The following is a 14,807-nucleotide window of genomic DNA, read 5'->3' as shown; positions in this document are numbered from 1 at the left end:
CCCTGTTCTAACAGACCCTAACTCACCATTGCTCAATACAGTGGAGTGACCAATGCTAAAAGCCAGGTGGGGCATAGAGCCGCTCTTGTATCCTCACCTTTGCAGCATAGCTCCACATTTCAATCCGATCATTAAGGCGTTTCTTACATTCAGGCTGTAACCTCACACGCTTGTCTTCCAAAGCTTCCATCAGGCAAGACATTTCTGCAAAATGGAGAACATGGTATCACAAAACACACGAACTGGCTCAAGGGAGAGGTCGCACCACAGAGTACTTGGGACATGCATTCCAAGTCCTCTGAACCCAGGTTGTTCATCTGTTTACGAAATTATACAGCCAAACTCCCTATAAATCAGTGCTGGGAAATTTAACCTAAGACTAGTTTAGAAGGAAACCTCTCTTTAGCCCTCAGAGCTAGCAGCCCAGCCAAGATCTCATTCAAATATTTTTCTTAATGCAGCATTTAAGGGGCAAGGAATGCTGACCCCTGGAAGGGGATCAAAGGGTTAACTTTAGGTATCCAAGGCATAGTCCAGCTGGACTTACAGGATATTTTATGATTCACAGAACAGCTCACTAAAAATATTTTAAGAATGCTAAATCCTGTGCATCTTCTCCAAGAGCTTAGAGGAAGTTCAACTCAGGACAAACTGCAGAATGATCTGCTGGGGGCCTATGCAAACTGTGTCAGGTGTCCCATCTGGACTAGACAGAGTGACGTATTTAGAAAGGTGGTTCATTTCAAGCACTGTCAGGGTCCATGCTTTGTGGAGGAGAAATGAGGGGCATGCGCACACCTACAATGGAATGCACATAAGCAAGCACTTGAAGAGCTGAACTAGCTTAACATTTCCCAGAACACGTAAAAGAAAGATTTCCAAGCTAAAAAGCCAGAAGGACACCCATATACCACACAAGGGGCACCATCCTTCATTCACCAGCCATGACGACTGGCAGCAATATCTGCTGTTCAAGAGGACCTCAAGTCATCCAAGGAGAATCCCAGTTTTAGGCCACTCCAGGAGCTAGGAGATCACATGTCTTATGACATGCCAACACTTACGACGTCCTCTTCCTGGTGGGATGGCCGCACAGTGGTGTTTGATGTCTAGGGCACAGGCTGTGTGAAGCACCGGGTCAACGAATATGTCTGCTTTGCTCTCTTTCAGCATGTTGAGCACCTCCTATGGAGGGAAGAGTACACATTACACATTAAAGGAGGGAAAAGAAAGCGACACAGATCATACTGGTTAATAGTTCATAGAGTTACCTAATCTTTCTAAATAAGGGATAAGAGAGGACAATGTTGCCACTGGATAAATGAACTGAAGCTGTTCTAGGCTGGATCAGAGGCCCTGCTTTACAGATTAGCACAGTTCAATTTACTAAATAGATACAGTGGGCTGCAGATCAATACTGAAGTATATTAGGAGTGGTGTGTGTGTAGGGATCCAGAGTGGAAGCAGGCATACTGCTTATCAGGATTAAGGTTCACTGGCAAGTCTATGTTGGGGCCCAGGACTGACATGGTAAAGGATGCTGCAGGTCAGCATTGAGGTGCATTGGCTCAGCTGTGCACAGAAGTGTGCATAGATCTGGCTTCACACCATTCCAGGCCCTGGTCTGTGCCATGTAATGAACCATTGTCATTCATTGGAAGCTTAAGGAGTAATTGCACTTTAAAACCTGTTTGGTTTGAGAGAGATACACCATTTCCTTTTTTACCTTTTTACACATTTCGGTTTTAATTTTGAGAAGGTTAACTTTCAGGCATTCCTCCACCTGCCCCGTCTGTTCCTGGGCTGCTGCTTCCTCTGCACACAGGCTGGAGATCTGTTTGGGGGGGGGGGAAAAATCCCTATTTCAACACGAATGAAAATGTAGGAGACAAGTTGCTTTTCAAGGCATTGACATGCTATCATGTTAGTGCAGTATCATCACATGCTAGGGAGCAAGCCTTGAGATGTGTTACAATCCATCCCTTATCTCCATCCTGAAGTAAAACAAGCTGTACACAGACAAATACAGCCACTATTTTAAACTATTTATTTAGGAATTAACAAATTTACAAATCCTTGCCATGGAAATATCAGAAACAAAACCATTATTACAACGGAGTTTTTGTTTAAGGCATGTTATATAGGAATAAAGTTATCAGATCTCTCTATTTTACAGAATGAGCATCATTATAACATCCATACACATTTTTTCTAGGGATTCCGTGGAACTGAGTGAAATCTCAGACAACACAATTAGCAAACCAGGTGTGTCAAATGTTAATATTAAAAAATACTGGACAGATGTTTGTTTGGCAGATGAAAGTACTCTCAGTACTGAATAAAAAAGCAACCAAATAGCGAGGTATTTGTCCTCTGTGTATTTTGCTGGGTATGTAAATCAGTGTGTTAATTTTTCCATAGCCACCACCTGCCATATTTTTTTGAACCATTTCTCTATAGTTGGACTATTTTTCTTTTTCCAGTGGGAGGCTGTCAGAGTCCAGCAGCTACAAGCAGATGAGAGATTAATTCTTCATATCCTTTCGTGTGACCGTTTCAGCTGGGAAGCCCCAGAAGGACTACCAAAGGGTCATTTAGTAATACATATCCAAGCATTTGTTACATTTGGTTACCAACTGCACCCCAATACACCCTGACTGGACATGTCCACTATATATGCATAAAACCTCCTCTTTCATCATCTATCCCCATTCAATCTCTCTTCTATTTTTTAACCAGACTGGTATGAAGTATCACTGAAACAGTATCTCAGAAATTTTCTTTTTCGTGCTACACATTAATGTTGCTAGTCCTCTTTTCCAGATCAAAGTCCATTTCTCAGGGTAATTTGTCTATCCAGATAATTTTCTCAGCATGTCACATATGAACTTTTTTGGGGGTGGGGGGGGGGGGAAGGGAGAGTTGTCTGCAAAATTTGATTTTGTGTGTGTGTGTGTTTGTTTCCTAATTAATCAGACACCATCATTTCTAAAAGGTTGGTTTTCTAGAAAGTTGAGAAAATGCCTAACTTGAAAGTATAGGTACCATGGAAAAGTGGGCCAGTTAAAGGTTAGTTTTGATCTCTAAATAAGTTTAAAAAGTTTTTTCAATGAATAGCTAGCCAACTGTATTCATTCCTTGGTTCTCCCTATCTTTAAAGTCCTCTGGTTTGTAATTTGAATTAAGATCTGGATCAGCTGCAGTGGGTGTCATTGGCAAGGTAAAAACTTATCTCCAGCTTTAGCAAAGTCTACTCTGTGGGTTTGGGATAAAAGATATGTATACATATCTGAAAAGCATGATTTTTCTTAACAGCCTATGGTAGCCTAACAACGTTTACACAGGCACAATTTTCTTGTTCAATGAAGACCCAGTAATACATCTGCATTTAAGAGAAAACTATTGTCAGATTTTGCCGGACACTCTGGAGAAGGCTCACAGAAAAATATTTGCAGTGTGTCCTGAAACAGAACTTTTGGTTAATTCATTCTTGTTTAAAGAAACCAGCAAAGATGTATCTCTTCTCAAAAATATGCTTGCTAGGTTTGCAATCCAATGGAGAAATGGACTTCAATTTTGCGTTATACTGAGAAATGAGTGCTGTTGCCCAAATGCATTGTACACACACAACTTCACAAAAACCCAAAGTTACTCCCCCTGTACAGTAACGCTTTGAGATGCATTGTCTTTATGTGTATTTCACCGTGGGTTTGCACGTATTCCACACGTGCCTTGACCAGAAAATGTTTTGTTAGCAGTATCCATTGGTCTGTGACCTACCCCTCCTCATGCTCTCCGCCAAGGGCATAACAGGAGGTGCAGACCGACCACTGTTCTAGTTATTCCTCTACTGAAAATACCCTTAGGATAAGGATCCATAGCAGAGGAGAAGGAGGGCAGGTGGTGGACTACACAGAGGAACCACACACCTTGAAGAACTCCAGTTACTGTACAGGATAAATAAATTTTCTTCCTGTGATGATTTCTGTGTGTACTCCACTCAAGGTGACTCACAAGCAATATGCACTGAGGTGCTGGGTGCGAGGACCCCTACCGTACCACTTACTGAAGGACAGCTTTGTTGAAGGAGATGTCCATTGTTGAAATGTGCACCAGGGTGTAATGTGTGGAGCTCCACGTTGCTGCCCTGCCTATCTCATGATGACAGATATCCTGTAGGGAAGCTACAGAGGTTACCTGGCCCTAGCTGAGTGTGCCCTAACTCCCTGCAAGGCAGAGGTTTCAATCAATTCATAGTAAAGCAGGATGCAGCCCAAAATCCATTTAGAAAGTCTCTTCATACGTTCAGTGAAAGAGACAAAAAGTTTAGGGGATTTCCTGAAGGGTTACGTCCTCTGCAAGAAGAAAACCAAGACTCATTAGGCATCTAGAGAGTGGAACTTCCTGTCTTCCCTGCTGGCCATGGTTTCAGGTAGAAGACAGGTAAGCGAATGACATTGTTCAGAGGGACTCCGAGACCACCTTCTGAACAAAATGAGGAATAAAGTTTCCTTGCGATTGCACCCTATGGAAGGCTGTGCTGGGAGAGTCTGCCATAAGGGCTCCCAGTTCTCCACTCTCCTTGCTGAGATGATGACAACAAGAAGGGCAACTTTCATGGATAAATGATTAAAGAACATGAGGCTACAGACTCAACTAGGGATTCATTCATTCAGATAGGACTAAGCTGAGGTCTCATATTGGGGATGGTTTCAGCACCAGAGAAGCCTTTTTGAGAACCTCACTGTGACGGGGTGGGCAAAGATGGTATGGTCATACATCCGGGGGCGACAGGCACTAACAGCTGCCAACCATGCCCTTAAGAAGCTGGTGATAATCCTGATATCTTTAGGGAGGGGAAATAGCCCAATAAAAGGGGAATCTTGGACCTTTCCAGTGGCACTATCTGGAAAATCTCCTCCATTTTGCTATGTAGCACTTCCTAGTATAGTCTGGAATGACTTTGCTGTGAGCAGCCCGTCATCCAGGTAGGGGAACAATGACATGTCCTGACAACAGATGTGTCACCACTACCGATAATACCTTCATGACCATCCTTGACACTGCCAAGGGGCTGAAGGGGACGTGCGCTCAGCATTGGCCTACACACCAATAGTAAACCTTAAACATGTGCAGAGGGTGGATATTGATATAGAAATAAGCATCCTTCAGATGGATTTACAGCTCTATCTCATTTGTCTAAGGGAAGGGATTATAGCTGTCAGGGTAACTATTCTGAACTTCAGGCACTGATTGAAGCCATTCAGCTGTCTAAGATCCAGAACTAGTCTCTCTCCCCCCACCCATCCCCCCGGCTTTTCTTTTTGGAGATGAGGAAATACCTCAGGAAGAATCCTTTTCTCCCTGTCAATGTGCCATTGGCTGCACTGCTCCCAGTTGAAGCGGAGTCTACCTCCTGCCTGATGATCCTTTTGTGAGAGGGGTCCCTGAGAAGAGCTAGAGAAGGAGGGTTGGAAGAGTGGGTAGACAAATTCCATGGGGTATTCATTGATGACGACTTCCAGCACCCATCTGTCTGATATTACTTGGTGCCATACCAAGAAGTAGTGAGCTAGGCAACCGTGAAAAGGTGTGGGGAAATCTGGTCTGAGGAATAGGTCCGGTGGTAGGATTGGTCAGCAGTTCTCGGAAGTCCTATCAAAAGGGATGCTAGCGAGAAGGGTGAAGATGAGAGTAGAAGGAAGGAATGTTCTGCTTTCTATGCTGCAATCTTTGGACTTTTGTGAAGATTCATAAGTCCTCTGGTGGCAGAAGGGCACCGTTGCCTGTGACAAGGCTGCGGTTTAGGGTATTTCCTCCATGGTGCTAGAGTATAGATATCCAGAGCGCGAAATGTTGCTCTCGAATCTTGGAAGGTATATAACGATTTGTTCCTCTTCTCACTGAATAGAATTATTCCCCCCCAAGGGGCAGATCCTGAATGGTGATTGTAGGGAATCAAAGACTGGAGCCATGAAGCACACCTCATGACAACATACAATGCCATCTACAGAAGCCTGAAGAGGATTTGGCTAACAATTTTCCCTGATTGCTTCGAATCATTGTCTGTGTTCCTGAGGTAGTTGGTTAGCAAAAATTAGATAGTTTATTGTAATTAATAAAAATCATACTTTGCTATATGGAATTGTAAACTTGCAGATGTAAAGGTCTTTCTGCCAAAGAAGTCCAGACATTTGGCCTCTATTTGTAAGTGTCAATCTGGGTAGGTGCTGACTTGTTTCTTTTGATAACTGCCTGCACCACCAGATAGTTCAGAAGGGGGCATGAGAACAAGCCTTTAGTCCCTTTAGAAGGCCCAAATGATTTCTTTGCTGTTCTTTTTGGAGTTGGAACAGAAGGCTCGTGTGCACCAGATCATCCTGGCTGGTGCTAAGATCGCCTCATTAATTGGCAATGCTACCTTACTAGGTCATGCACTCTGAAAAACACCTAACAGCTTATGCAGGGTATCTTTCCAAGGGAACCTGGAGCATGTCTGCAATTCGCCAATTATAGAGGGGAGCTCTATAATCATTCAGCAACAGTGAGGCTGGCCTCACCAGTCAAGATGTTGATAAACCTTCAGGGGCTAGTGGCTCAGCTTGATTAGGTTGTTCCTCAGAGTGTTCCTGCATGGGTAAAAGTTTCCTCCCTCCATGGGAATATGTGCCATGACCCGATCACTGTGGCTGTATTCGGGATATCTCATGTATGGGTCCTCAGGGCCCCAATAAGGCCATTGAGAGGATCGTAAGAGAAATGGGGTGGCCCCAGGGACCAATGGTCCAGAACTGGATAGTCTCTCATGTGGGAAGACCTTTGAGCCTCTATAAGGGCTAATATTCTGCCTTCAGAAGGTTGGTCAAGTTCTCCCATTGATTCCTAGTTCCTCTAAGGAGTACGAGGCTTTTATTCATGAGCAGAGCCATTGGTACCAAGGTGTGGTCCTCCTCTCTCTTGGCTGGTTGATGGTACCAGCAAATAGCTGAACTGATGGTGCTGAGACCTCTCAACAGGACCTGATCTGACAGTATCAGTGATTCTGGGTCAATAGAGAATGTTAGATTCTCCAGAATCGTATATCTGGCCGCTAGCACTGCTTGGTGAATGGAGCCTCTGTCCTTCATTGGTACTTCCTCTCCCTCTTTAGTACTTCAGTAGGTGGCATCTGAGATTCTCAGTGCCAAGGGTCTGGTACCACATTCCTTTTGAGCTCCTGACACACTTGTACCAGGGTGATAAGTTTCTCCCAACTGAGTGATTTGGGGAAGAAGGTTTTATCTTAGATGAGAATATAGAAGGGATTTCTGACATTTGTCCTGATAAGGGTGTTTACACTTTAACCTATTTTTCATTTGGAGTCCTGAAGTCTGCTTACAGTGGTCTTGGAGTCAAAGCCAACCATGCTTCAAAGGGCGCTCCTGAATGCCTCTGCCCAACATACAGGGAGTCGGACTCTGGTCTCATTGAGTGATCTATCAGCAACAGTCCCAGTCTGAACTCCCGTGATTGATGAGTTCGCTGAGGGAAGGTCTGACAGATGCTGCACTGGGAGGAGATAAGAGTTTCCCTAAGGCAATGTAAGCAGGTGTGGCCGCTGCTGACTGGGAAGGCCCAGACACAGACCACCCACTTCTTGAAACCTGGGGCCTTGGCCCTGGCTAGGCACCCAGTATAAGGGAGTGGAGATAACCCCAAAGTCCTGTAAGGGCTTATCTAAAACTAACTTAGTGAAGAAAACAGGATTACTTACCAGTAACTGTTGTTCTTCGAGATGTGTTGCTCATATCCATTCCAATAAAGGTGAGTGCACACCACCGTGCACTGGTTCCCAGAACGTTTTTCCTTAGCAGACCCCATAGGGTTGGCTTAGGCGCCCCTGGAGAACCGCGATCATGCTGCGGTATATGAGGCACCGCCGACACTACGGGCCCTCAGTCCTTTCTTTCTGCCGACTCCGACAGCGGGAACGGAGGGTGGGTGTGGAATGGATATGAGCAACATATCTCGAAGAACAACAGTTACTGGTAAGTAATCCTGTTTTCTACTTCAAGTGATTGCTTATATCCATTCCAATATAGGTGATTAAAAAGCCATACCTTGGAGGTGGATAGGAGTTACCGGTGAGTTGCTCTCATCAACACAGCTCTGCCGAATCCCACGTCCTCTCTCACCTGCTGCACGATGGCGTAGTGGGACATGAAGGTGTGCACCGACGACCAGGTAGTGGCTTTGCAGATGTCCTGCAGGGGCACTCTCTCCAGGAAGGCTGCCGACGAGGTCTTGGCTCTGGTTGAGTGAGCTGAAACAGCCCCTGGAAGTGGTACATTTGTCTGCTCGTAGCAGCACTTGATGCAGGCGGTGATCCATGTGGAGATGCACTGGGGAGACAGGTGAGCCCTTCATCCAGTCCGCCACTGCCACGAACAGCTGCGTCGACTTCCGGAACGGCCGTGTCTTCTCGATGTAGTAGGCCAGGGCTCATCTCACATCCAGCAAGTGCCATCTCCGCTCCTCCTCCGACCCGTGCGGTTTTGGAAAAAACACGGGGAGGAAGATATCCTGATTATAGTGGCACTGGGAGACCACCTTAGGCAGGAAGGCTGGATGGTATCTCAACCGCACCTTGTCCTTATAAAATATGGTGCAGGGGGGCTCCGAGGTTAAAGCTCTTATCTCGGAGACCCTCCTAGCCGAGGTAATGGCCACCAGGAAAGTTACCTTCCAAGAGAGAACGAGCAGCGGGCATGTAGCCATGGGCTCGAAGGGGGGCCCCGTTAGTCTGGAGAGGACCAGGTTTAGGTCCCAGGGAGGCACCGGCTCACGGACCTGCAGGTAAAGCCTCTCCACCCCTTGAGGAACCTGACTGACATGGGGTGAGAAAATAAGGACCTCCCTTCTAGCGGCTGGTGGAAGGCTAAGGATAGCCACCAGGTGGACCTTCAGGGAGGCCAGTGCCAGCCCCTGGAGTTTCAGGTGGAGCAGATACTCCAGGATCGCCTGTATAGGCGAGTGGCTCGGCAGGATGCCCCGGGACTCCGCCCAACAGGTAAACTGTCTCCACTTGGCCCGGTACACGACCTGAGTGGAAGGTTTTCTGCTGCTCAGCAAAATCTGCTGGACCTGCACCGAGCAGGCTCTCTCCCCCTCCGTCAGCCACAGAGCCTCCAGGCCATCAGGTGGAGGGAGTCCAGGTCTTGGTGCAGCAGGCGACCCTGGTCTTGGGAGAGCAGGTCGTAACGCCTCAGGAACTCCACAGGCGGAGCGATCGACAGGTCAAGCAGCATACTGAACCAATGCTGTCTTGGCCAGGCTGGGGCGATCAGTATCATGTCTGCTCTGTCCCCTCTTGATTTTCAAGAGGACTTTGGGCAGGAGCGGAATGGGGGGAAACGCGTGCATGAGAGTCCCCTTCCAGTCTATGAGGAACGCGTCAGAGATGGAGCCCAGCTCGCAGCCCCAGAGCAAGCAGAACCTCGGGCACTTCCTGTTCCAGGACAACGCGAACAGGTCCAGTTGGGGAACATTCCACTTGCGGAAGAGAAAAGTCACCACCTCCAGGTGCAGAGATCAGTTGTGGCAGGGTAGAAATGACCTGCTGAGGCGGTCCGCCTCATCGTTCCTGACCCCCGGGAGGTGAAAGGCAGATAAATGAAAGTCGTGCCTCACCGCGAAGTCCCAGAGTTGAATGGCCTCCTGGCAAAGGGCTGAGGAGCGCGCTCTCCCCATCTGTTCATATAGAACATGGCCGCTGTGTTGTCTGTGAGGACCTGAACCATCCTGCCCCTCAGGAATCTGAGGAACACCTTGCAGGCCAACCGGACTGCCCGGAGCTCGCGTACATTGATGTGGAGGCTCTTCTTCTCCTCCGACCACAGGCCCTGGGTGCTTAGGTTGGTGCTGGTGTGGGCCCCCCACCCCCAAACCATCCGTGATCAGGGAGACCAATGGGACCAGATCCCAGAAAGGAGCCCCTCTCAACACCTCCCCGGGAGTCCTCCACCAGTTCAGGGTGGCCAGGACTTTTGGGGGAACCATGACCACCTTGTTCAAGGGGTGCCTGATTGGTGCATACACCGAGGCTAACCACACCTGGAGAGGCCTGAGTTTGAGGCGGGCCAGCCTCCCCACATACGTGCAGGCCGCCATGTGCCCTAACAGCTGCAGGCAGTGCCTAGCTGTCGTCATGGGGCACCTGTGTAGTTGGGCGATTATCATGGCCATAGCCTCGAACCAAGGCTGCGGGAGGAAGGCTCTGGCCTGGGTAGCATCCAGGGTGGCCCTAATGAAGTATGCATTGTGCCGGGGTAAGCATGGACTTCTGCTCGTTTATGAGCAGCCCCAGTCTGGTGCATGTCATACAAGTTAAGGATAGGCTGTTCCGAACGTGGGCCCTGGACCTGCCCCTGATCAGCCAGTCGTCCAGGTAGGGGAAGATCTGCACTCCTCTGCGGCGCAAGTGGACTACCACCACCGCCATGCACTTGGTAAAGACCCTGGGGGCAGACGAGAGGCCAAAGGGCAGGGCCGAGAATTGGTAATGGCAGACAGCTACCATAAACCTGAGGAAGCGCCTGTGGCTGGGAAGGATGGAAATGTGAAAACACACGTCCTTCAAATCGAGGGCGGAATACCAATCTACTGGATCCAGAGCAGGGATAATGGAGGTTAGGGAAACCATGTGAAACCTGAGACACTTGATGAATTTGTCAGCGGTGTCTTATATACCGTGGCATAAGCGCGGTACTCCAGGGGGCGCTTAAGCTGAGTCTACGGGGTCTACTAAGGGGAAAAATGTTCCGGGAACTAATGCATGGTGGCACGCACTCACCTATATTGGAATGGACATGAGCAATCACTCGAAGTAGAAAAACTATTTACAGCTAAGAAAAAAGAATGCTAGCTAATGCTCCAGATGTTAGAGAGGTTCTGTCTCAGACCACAGGTGACAGAAAGGAAGTGGAAAGGCGGTCAGTCCATACTGCCCCTTATCTCCTTGGCAGAGAACATGTGGAGGTGCAGGACACAGAACGGGAACAGGAAGTATCTGCCAGTCTCGTGCATATGCACATCTCAAGTGGAATACACACATAGGATCCCTCACTTGGAGAAGAGTTAATCATTCAAGAAAAACTATTTCCAAAGTAAGGGGCAACAGATGGAAAGAATGACATCTAATCTGCACCTGTACTGCAAAACTTTCAACACAAGGTGGGCCCAAATTTAGGAAAACTCTTTAAACCTTTGTCTTTATTTGAAGACGACTGTGGCAATCACAACCTATTTGCTTACTTTTTATGGCGAGAAAATACCCTTATAGTAACAATGTCTCAGAGCCTGGAAGTTCCAGTAATTCCTTTTATCTTGCTCACTGAGGCAGGTTTATCTTACAAGATGTTACAAAGGTGGCCTGCTCTAAATGTACTCAGTATCTCCTATACAGCAAGGGTAGGTCAGTGAACGGATTATGGGTGATCTCTAGATGATGTGCTATGTTTGTGGAGGATTTCTAGGAGCAGTCTGACTGAAGGTTTAAGATGCCATCTAAAGGATATGCCAATAGTATTCTGAGCCGACTCTATATTCCCTGATCCAAACCTGGATTAGTGAATTTAAAAACCAGGGTGGGGTGGGGTTTAGCAACTGGTAAGTGGCTGCCATTTCAGAACTGTTCCATTATCAACAAGGAACTGTGGTTTGCAACAGGTTCAGCCTCCATATGCACACAACTGAAAGCAAGGATAGCAAGAGGTGTTGTACATTTTAACTCTTATCTCCAACAACCTGTATACTCCTCCTTTAAAGTTTAAGACATCCATGGTCTAGCTAATTCAGTTCCAGTCTCTCCTCCTCTCCCTTCACCTATTTCTCAATGGTGTATGTGCTCCTCTGCCAGCCTGTTCAACATGAGGACCCCACAGTGCCCAATGCCTACTACTGCTGCTTTGAGATGCCCAAGTGAGAGAGGCACAAGCAGAGGAAAGAAAAATGGCTCACAAATATATTTTATTAAAAAAGGGTGAGTGAGTGTGAAACTGCCGAGGGGAGCTTTCAACTGAACTAAGAGGCAAAGTAATCATGTCTCCTACCTCATCAGAACAGTGCATCTGCAGCTGTGGATCTAGCCGGTAATCGAGAGCCGATTCCTGAATTATCACTCGGATCTGATCCTCGCAATCTGGAGAGAGACGCTATCAAGAGGAAGACAATACCAATTAGTCCACCAAATTATGAGCTTGATTTTTGCAAGTCAGTTGTCTCGATACCTTAATAGCACGGTTAAATGCATTTAATATGTTTATTCTCTAGTGAAGACTAAGAGATCATTAAGGTTAAATTATGAGTGCAAAGCACTCAGACTCTTATCCATATGTAGCACAAGATTACATACACACACACTGCAAGCGAAAGTTTAATTTTTACTATGATGAAGGGTCAATTAGTGTTGCTGGGCACATCTCTCCACAGCTCACTCTTACACATATGCCTTCCCCACTCACCTGGTCTGCATATTTCAACTTGAGGCAGGAGATGACCTGGCCCTCCAATTCTGCATCATCCTTGGCCGTACTCAGAATGTTTTGGCAAAATTTGGGGATGTCTTGTTTGCAGGCCTTCCTGAGCACTGGATTCAAGCGGTAATCTAACCACAAGAGGAAAGATGGAAAAGAACTGCAGTAGAATTTACATACTATTGGAATAAAGGGTGTATCAGCAACATGACAGAGCTCCAGAGGGAATCTGCAATAGGAATTCCTTCTGGATGACCCTGTCTTGCAGCAGTTTGAAAGAGCTAAATTGTCACTTTTTACTTTGAAGAAGTTGACCTGAAAGGGGGTTCCAGGGAGGATGGAGCTAGACTGTTCTCAATGGTAGTAGATGACAGAACCAGGAGCAATGGTCTCAAGTTGCAGTGGGGGAGGTCTAGGTTGGATATAAGGAATAGGTTTTTCACTAGGAGGGTGGTGAAGCACTGGAATGTGTTACCTAGGAAGGTGGTGGAATCTCCATCTTTAGAGGTTTTTAAGCTGCGACTTGACAAAGGCCTGACTGGGATGATTTAGCTGAGGTTAGTCCTGCTTTGAGCAGGGGGTTGGACTAGATGACCTCCTGAGGTCCCTTCCAACGCTAATATTCTATGATTCTATGACCACATAGTACAAGTCTCAGGATAAGTGAAGCCAATAATCACAGGACACTCAGTCACTAGGATAGAGAAACCATTGGCTCTTAGACGCTGGGTGAAGGGGAATTCAATGAAGGGAAGATGTCTGCAGTTAGGCTGCACAGATCATCCCTCAGCCCAGCCAGGTAGCTAGTTCCTTTCCCTGGGAAAAGAAGTGAAGTGGAGGCCATGGTACCTGTGTTCTGTGTGATCTGTCGCTTGGTGATCATTTGTTTACATTTAGGGTCCATCACCTCACTGTTCTTATTCTGTTTCAGACACTGCAACATGTTCTTTGAATCTGCTTCAGAGCAGAACCTCTATAAAGAAAAACACAGGTTTTATAGCTTATGAAACTTCAAGCATTCATAAGAGAGTCTGAATATCCACTCGCCCAAGCTAAAAAGGAACCATATGCCTGATTCCCCTCCCGCCCCCCCCAAATACCCACTACAAATAGCAATTCCTTCACATCCTCTGAGAAGGCAGGTGAACATGGTTTTATGCAGCATTGTCTGAGCAGTTGCTACCAAGGTCCCGGGATGCAGCTGGCTGCTCTTTGTCAGTAATACTACCAAGCAAAGCCAGATGGCCTCCCTACTTCCCCATTCACTGTATTCTCATTCCACATTATGGTGCAAAACTTCCATTATTTCTGTTTGGGCCTCATACCCATCATCATCTTTGATCCCTATTTTCTCCAGAAACAGGAACAAACAGAAGCTGGTGATCACACATACAAGTCACTGTCCTGGACAACAGGTGCTATGCAGGACACCAGAATGTTGCTAAGGCAGGGCTCATTGCGAGGTACAGAGCACTGGAGAGCTGAATCTAGTGCACAGTGGTAATCAACTGTCCATCCTGATCAATGGATTGACAAAACCTCTACAGACTAATCACTACTCTCCTGCATTCTCCTTTTAAAGGGTCTCTAATTCTATGAGTAATAGTTGAGGCTTCCATGGCATGGTAACCTTCCACTACCCTTGATTATATGCTACAGATATTCTTTTACAAGCCTGAGTCCATTACCAACTCTTCAGTCAGACATTAAGCCTTAGCCATAAAGGGAATGAGATTACTGTTTTATTACCTCTCCATGTTAAAGTCAGTGCCCTGGGGCTCCTACAGCTAAGCAGCAAAGTGTTTTTATTAGTGTTTAGTGCTGTCTCCGGACTACAAGGTGTCAGCCTTCTGAGCCCAGTGTTTCTAACCTTTTGATGGCTGTTTAATCTTGTGTGTGTGCAGAGCAGCCATATGATTTTGCACAATCTGTCACTTGATAAAGGTCTGCATTAGTGGTGAACTGGAAGAGTTACATCAGTCTGTGTTCTTGACAACTTATCCTTTGACAAAGGGTTCCATCCAGTGCAGCAGCAGGATAGACTAGAGCTGAATTCTGTCAAAAATTCCAGCACATCAATCTCCTTCTCCCCCAACACCAGCTGACATTCAAGGCAACAGATTTGCTTGTACCCAGCCTACCTTCATCATGGGACACAATGGGTTTGGGGGCAGAGAGTGCAGTCTAAAGAGGAGAACTCTGAAAGAACATTCAAATTGATTCAAAGTTATAAGTCAAAAAAGACCTAATTATGTTGTGTAAAAAAGCAACATGGTCTGAAGCAGCCGTCTTGGC

General features: G+C 46.6%; 1 protein-coding gene across 2 annotated transcripts in view; it reads right to left on the bottom strand.

The window, feature by feature from the left end:
- Positions 1-14,807, bottom strand: part of GLG1 (golgi glycoprotein 1) — a 153,314-nt gene that overhangs the window by 7,906 nt on the left and 130,601 nt on the right. For both annotated transcript variants that reach the window (XM_067534416.1, XM_067534417.1), the window contains exons 20-25: positions 13,362-13,485; positions 12,501-12,643; positions 12,090-12,191; positions 1,727-1,834; positions 1,065-1,185; positions 98-204 (exon numbers count right to left, since the gene is read on the bottom strand). In XM_067534416.1, coding sequence (XP_067390517.1) covers positions 98-204; positions 1,065-1,185; positions 1,727-1,834; positions 12,090-12,191; positions 12,501-12,643; positions 13,362-13,485 — 705 coding nt within the window. The remainder of the gene's footprint in view (positions 1-97; positions 205-1,064; positions 1,186-1,726; positions 1,835-12,089; positions 12,192-12,500; positions 12,644-13,361; positions 13,486-14,807) is intronic.

This window comes from Emydura macquarii, unplaced genomic scaffold (genome assembly GCF_026122565.2).
Source record: "Emydura macquarii macquarii isolate MOO-44397 ecotype Brisbane River unplaced genomic scaffold, CSIRO-AGI_Emac_v2 contig_3401, whole genome shotgun sequence".
In the NCBI taxonomy this organism is placed as follows: Eukaryota; Metazoa; Chordata; order Testudines; family Chelidae; genus Emydura; species Emydura macquarii.
This window is presented reverse-complemented; position numbering and strand designations above follow the sequence as displayed.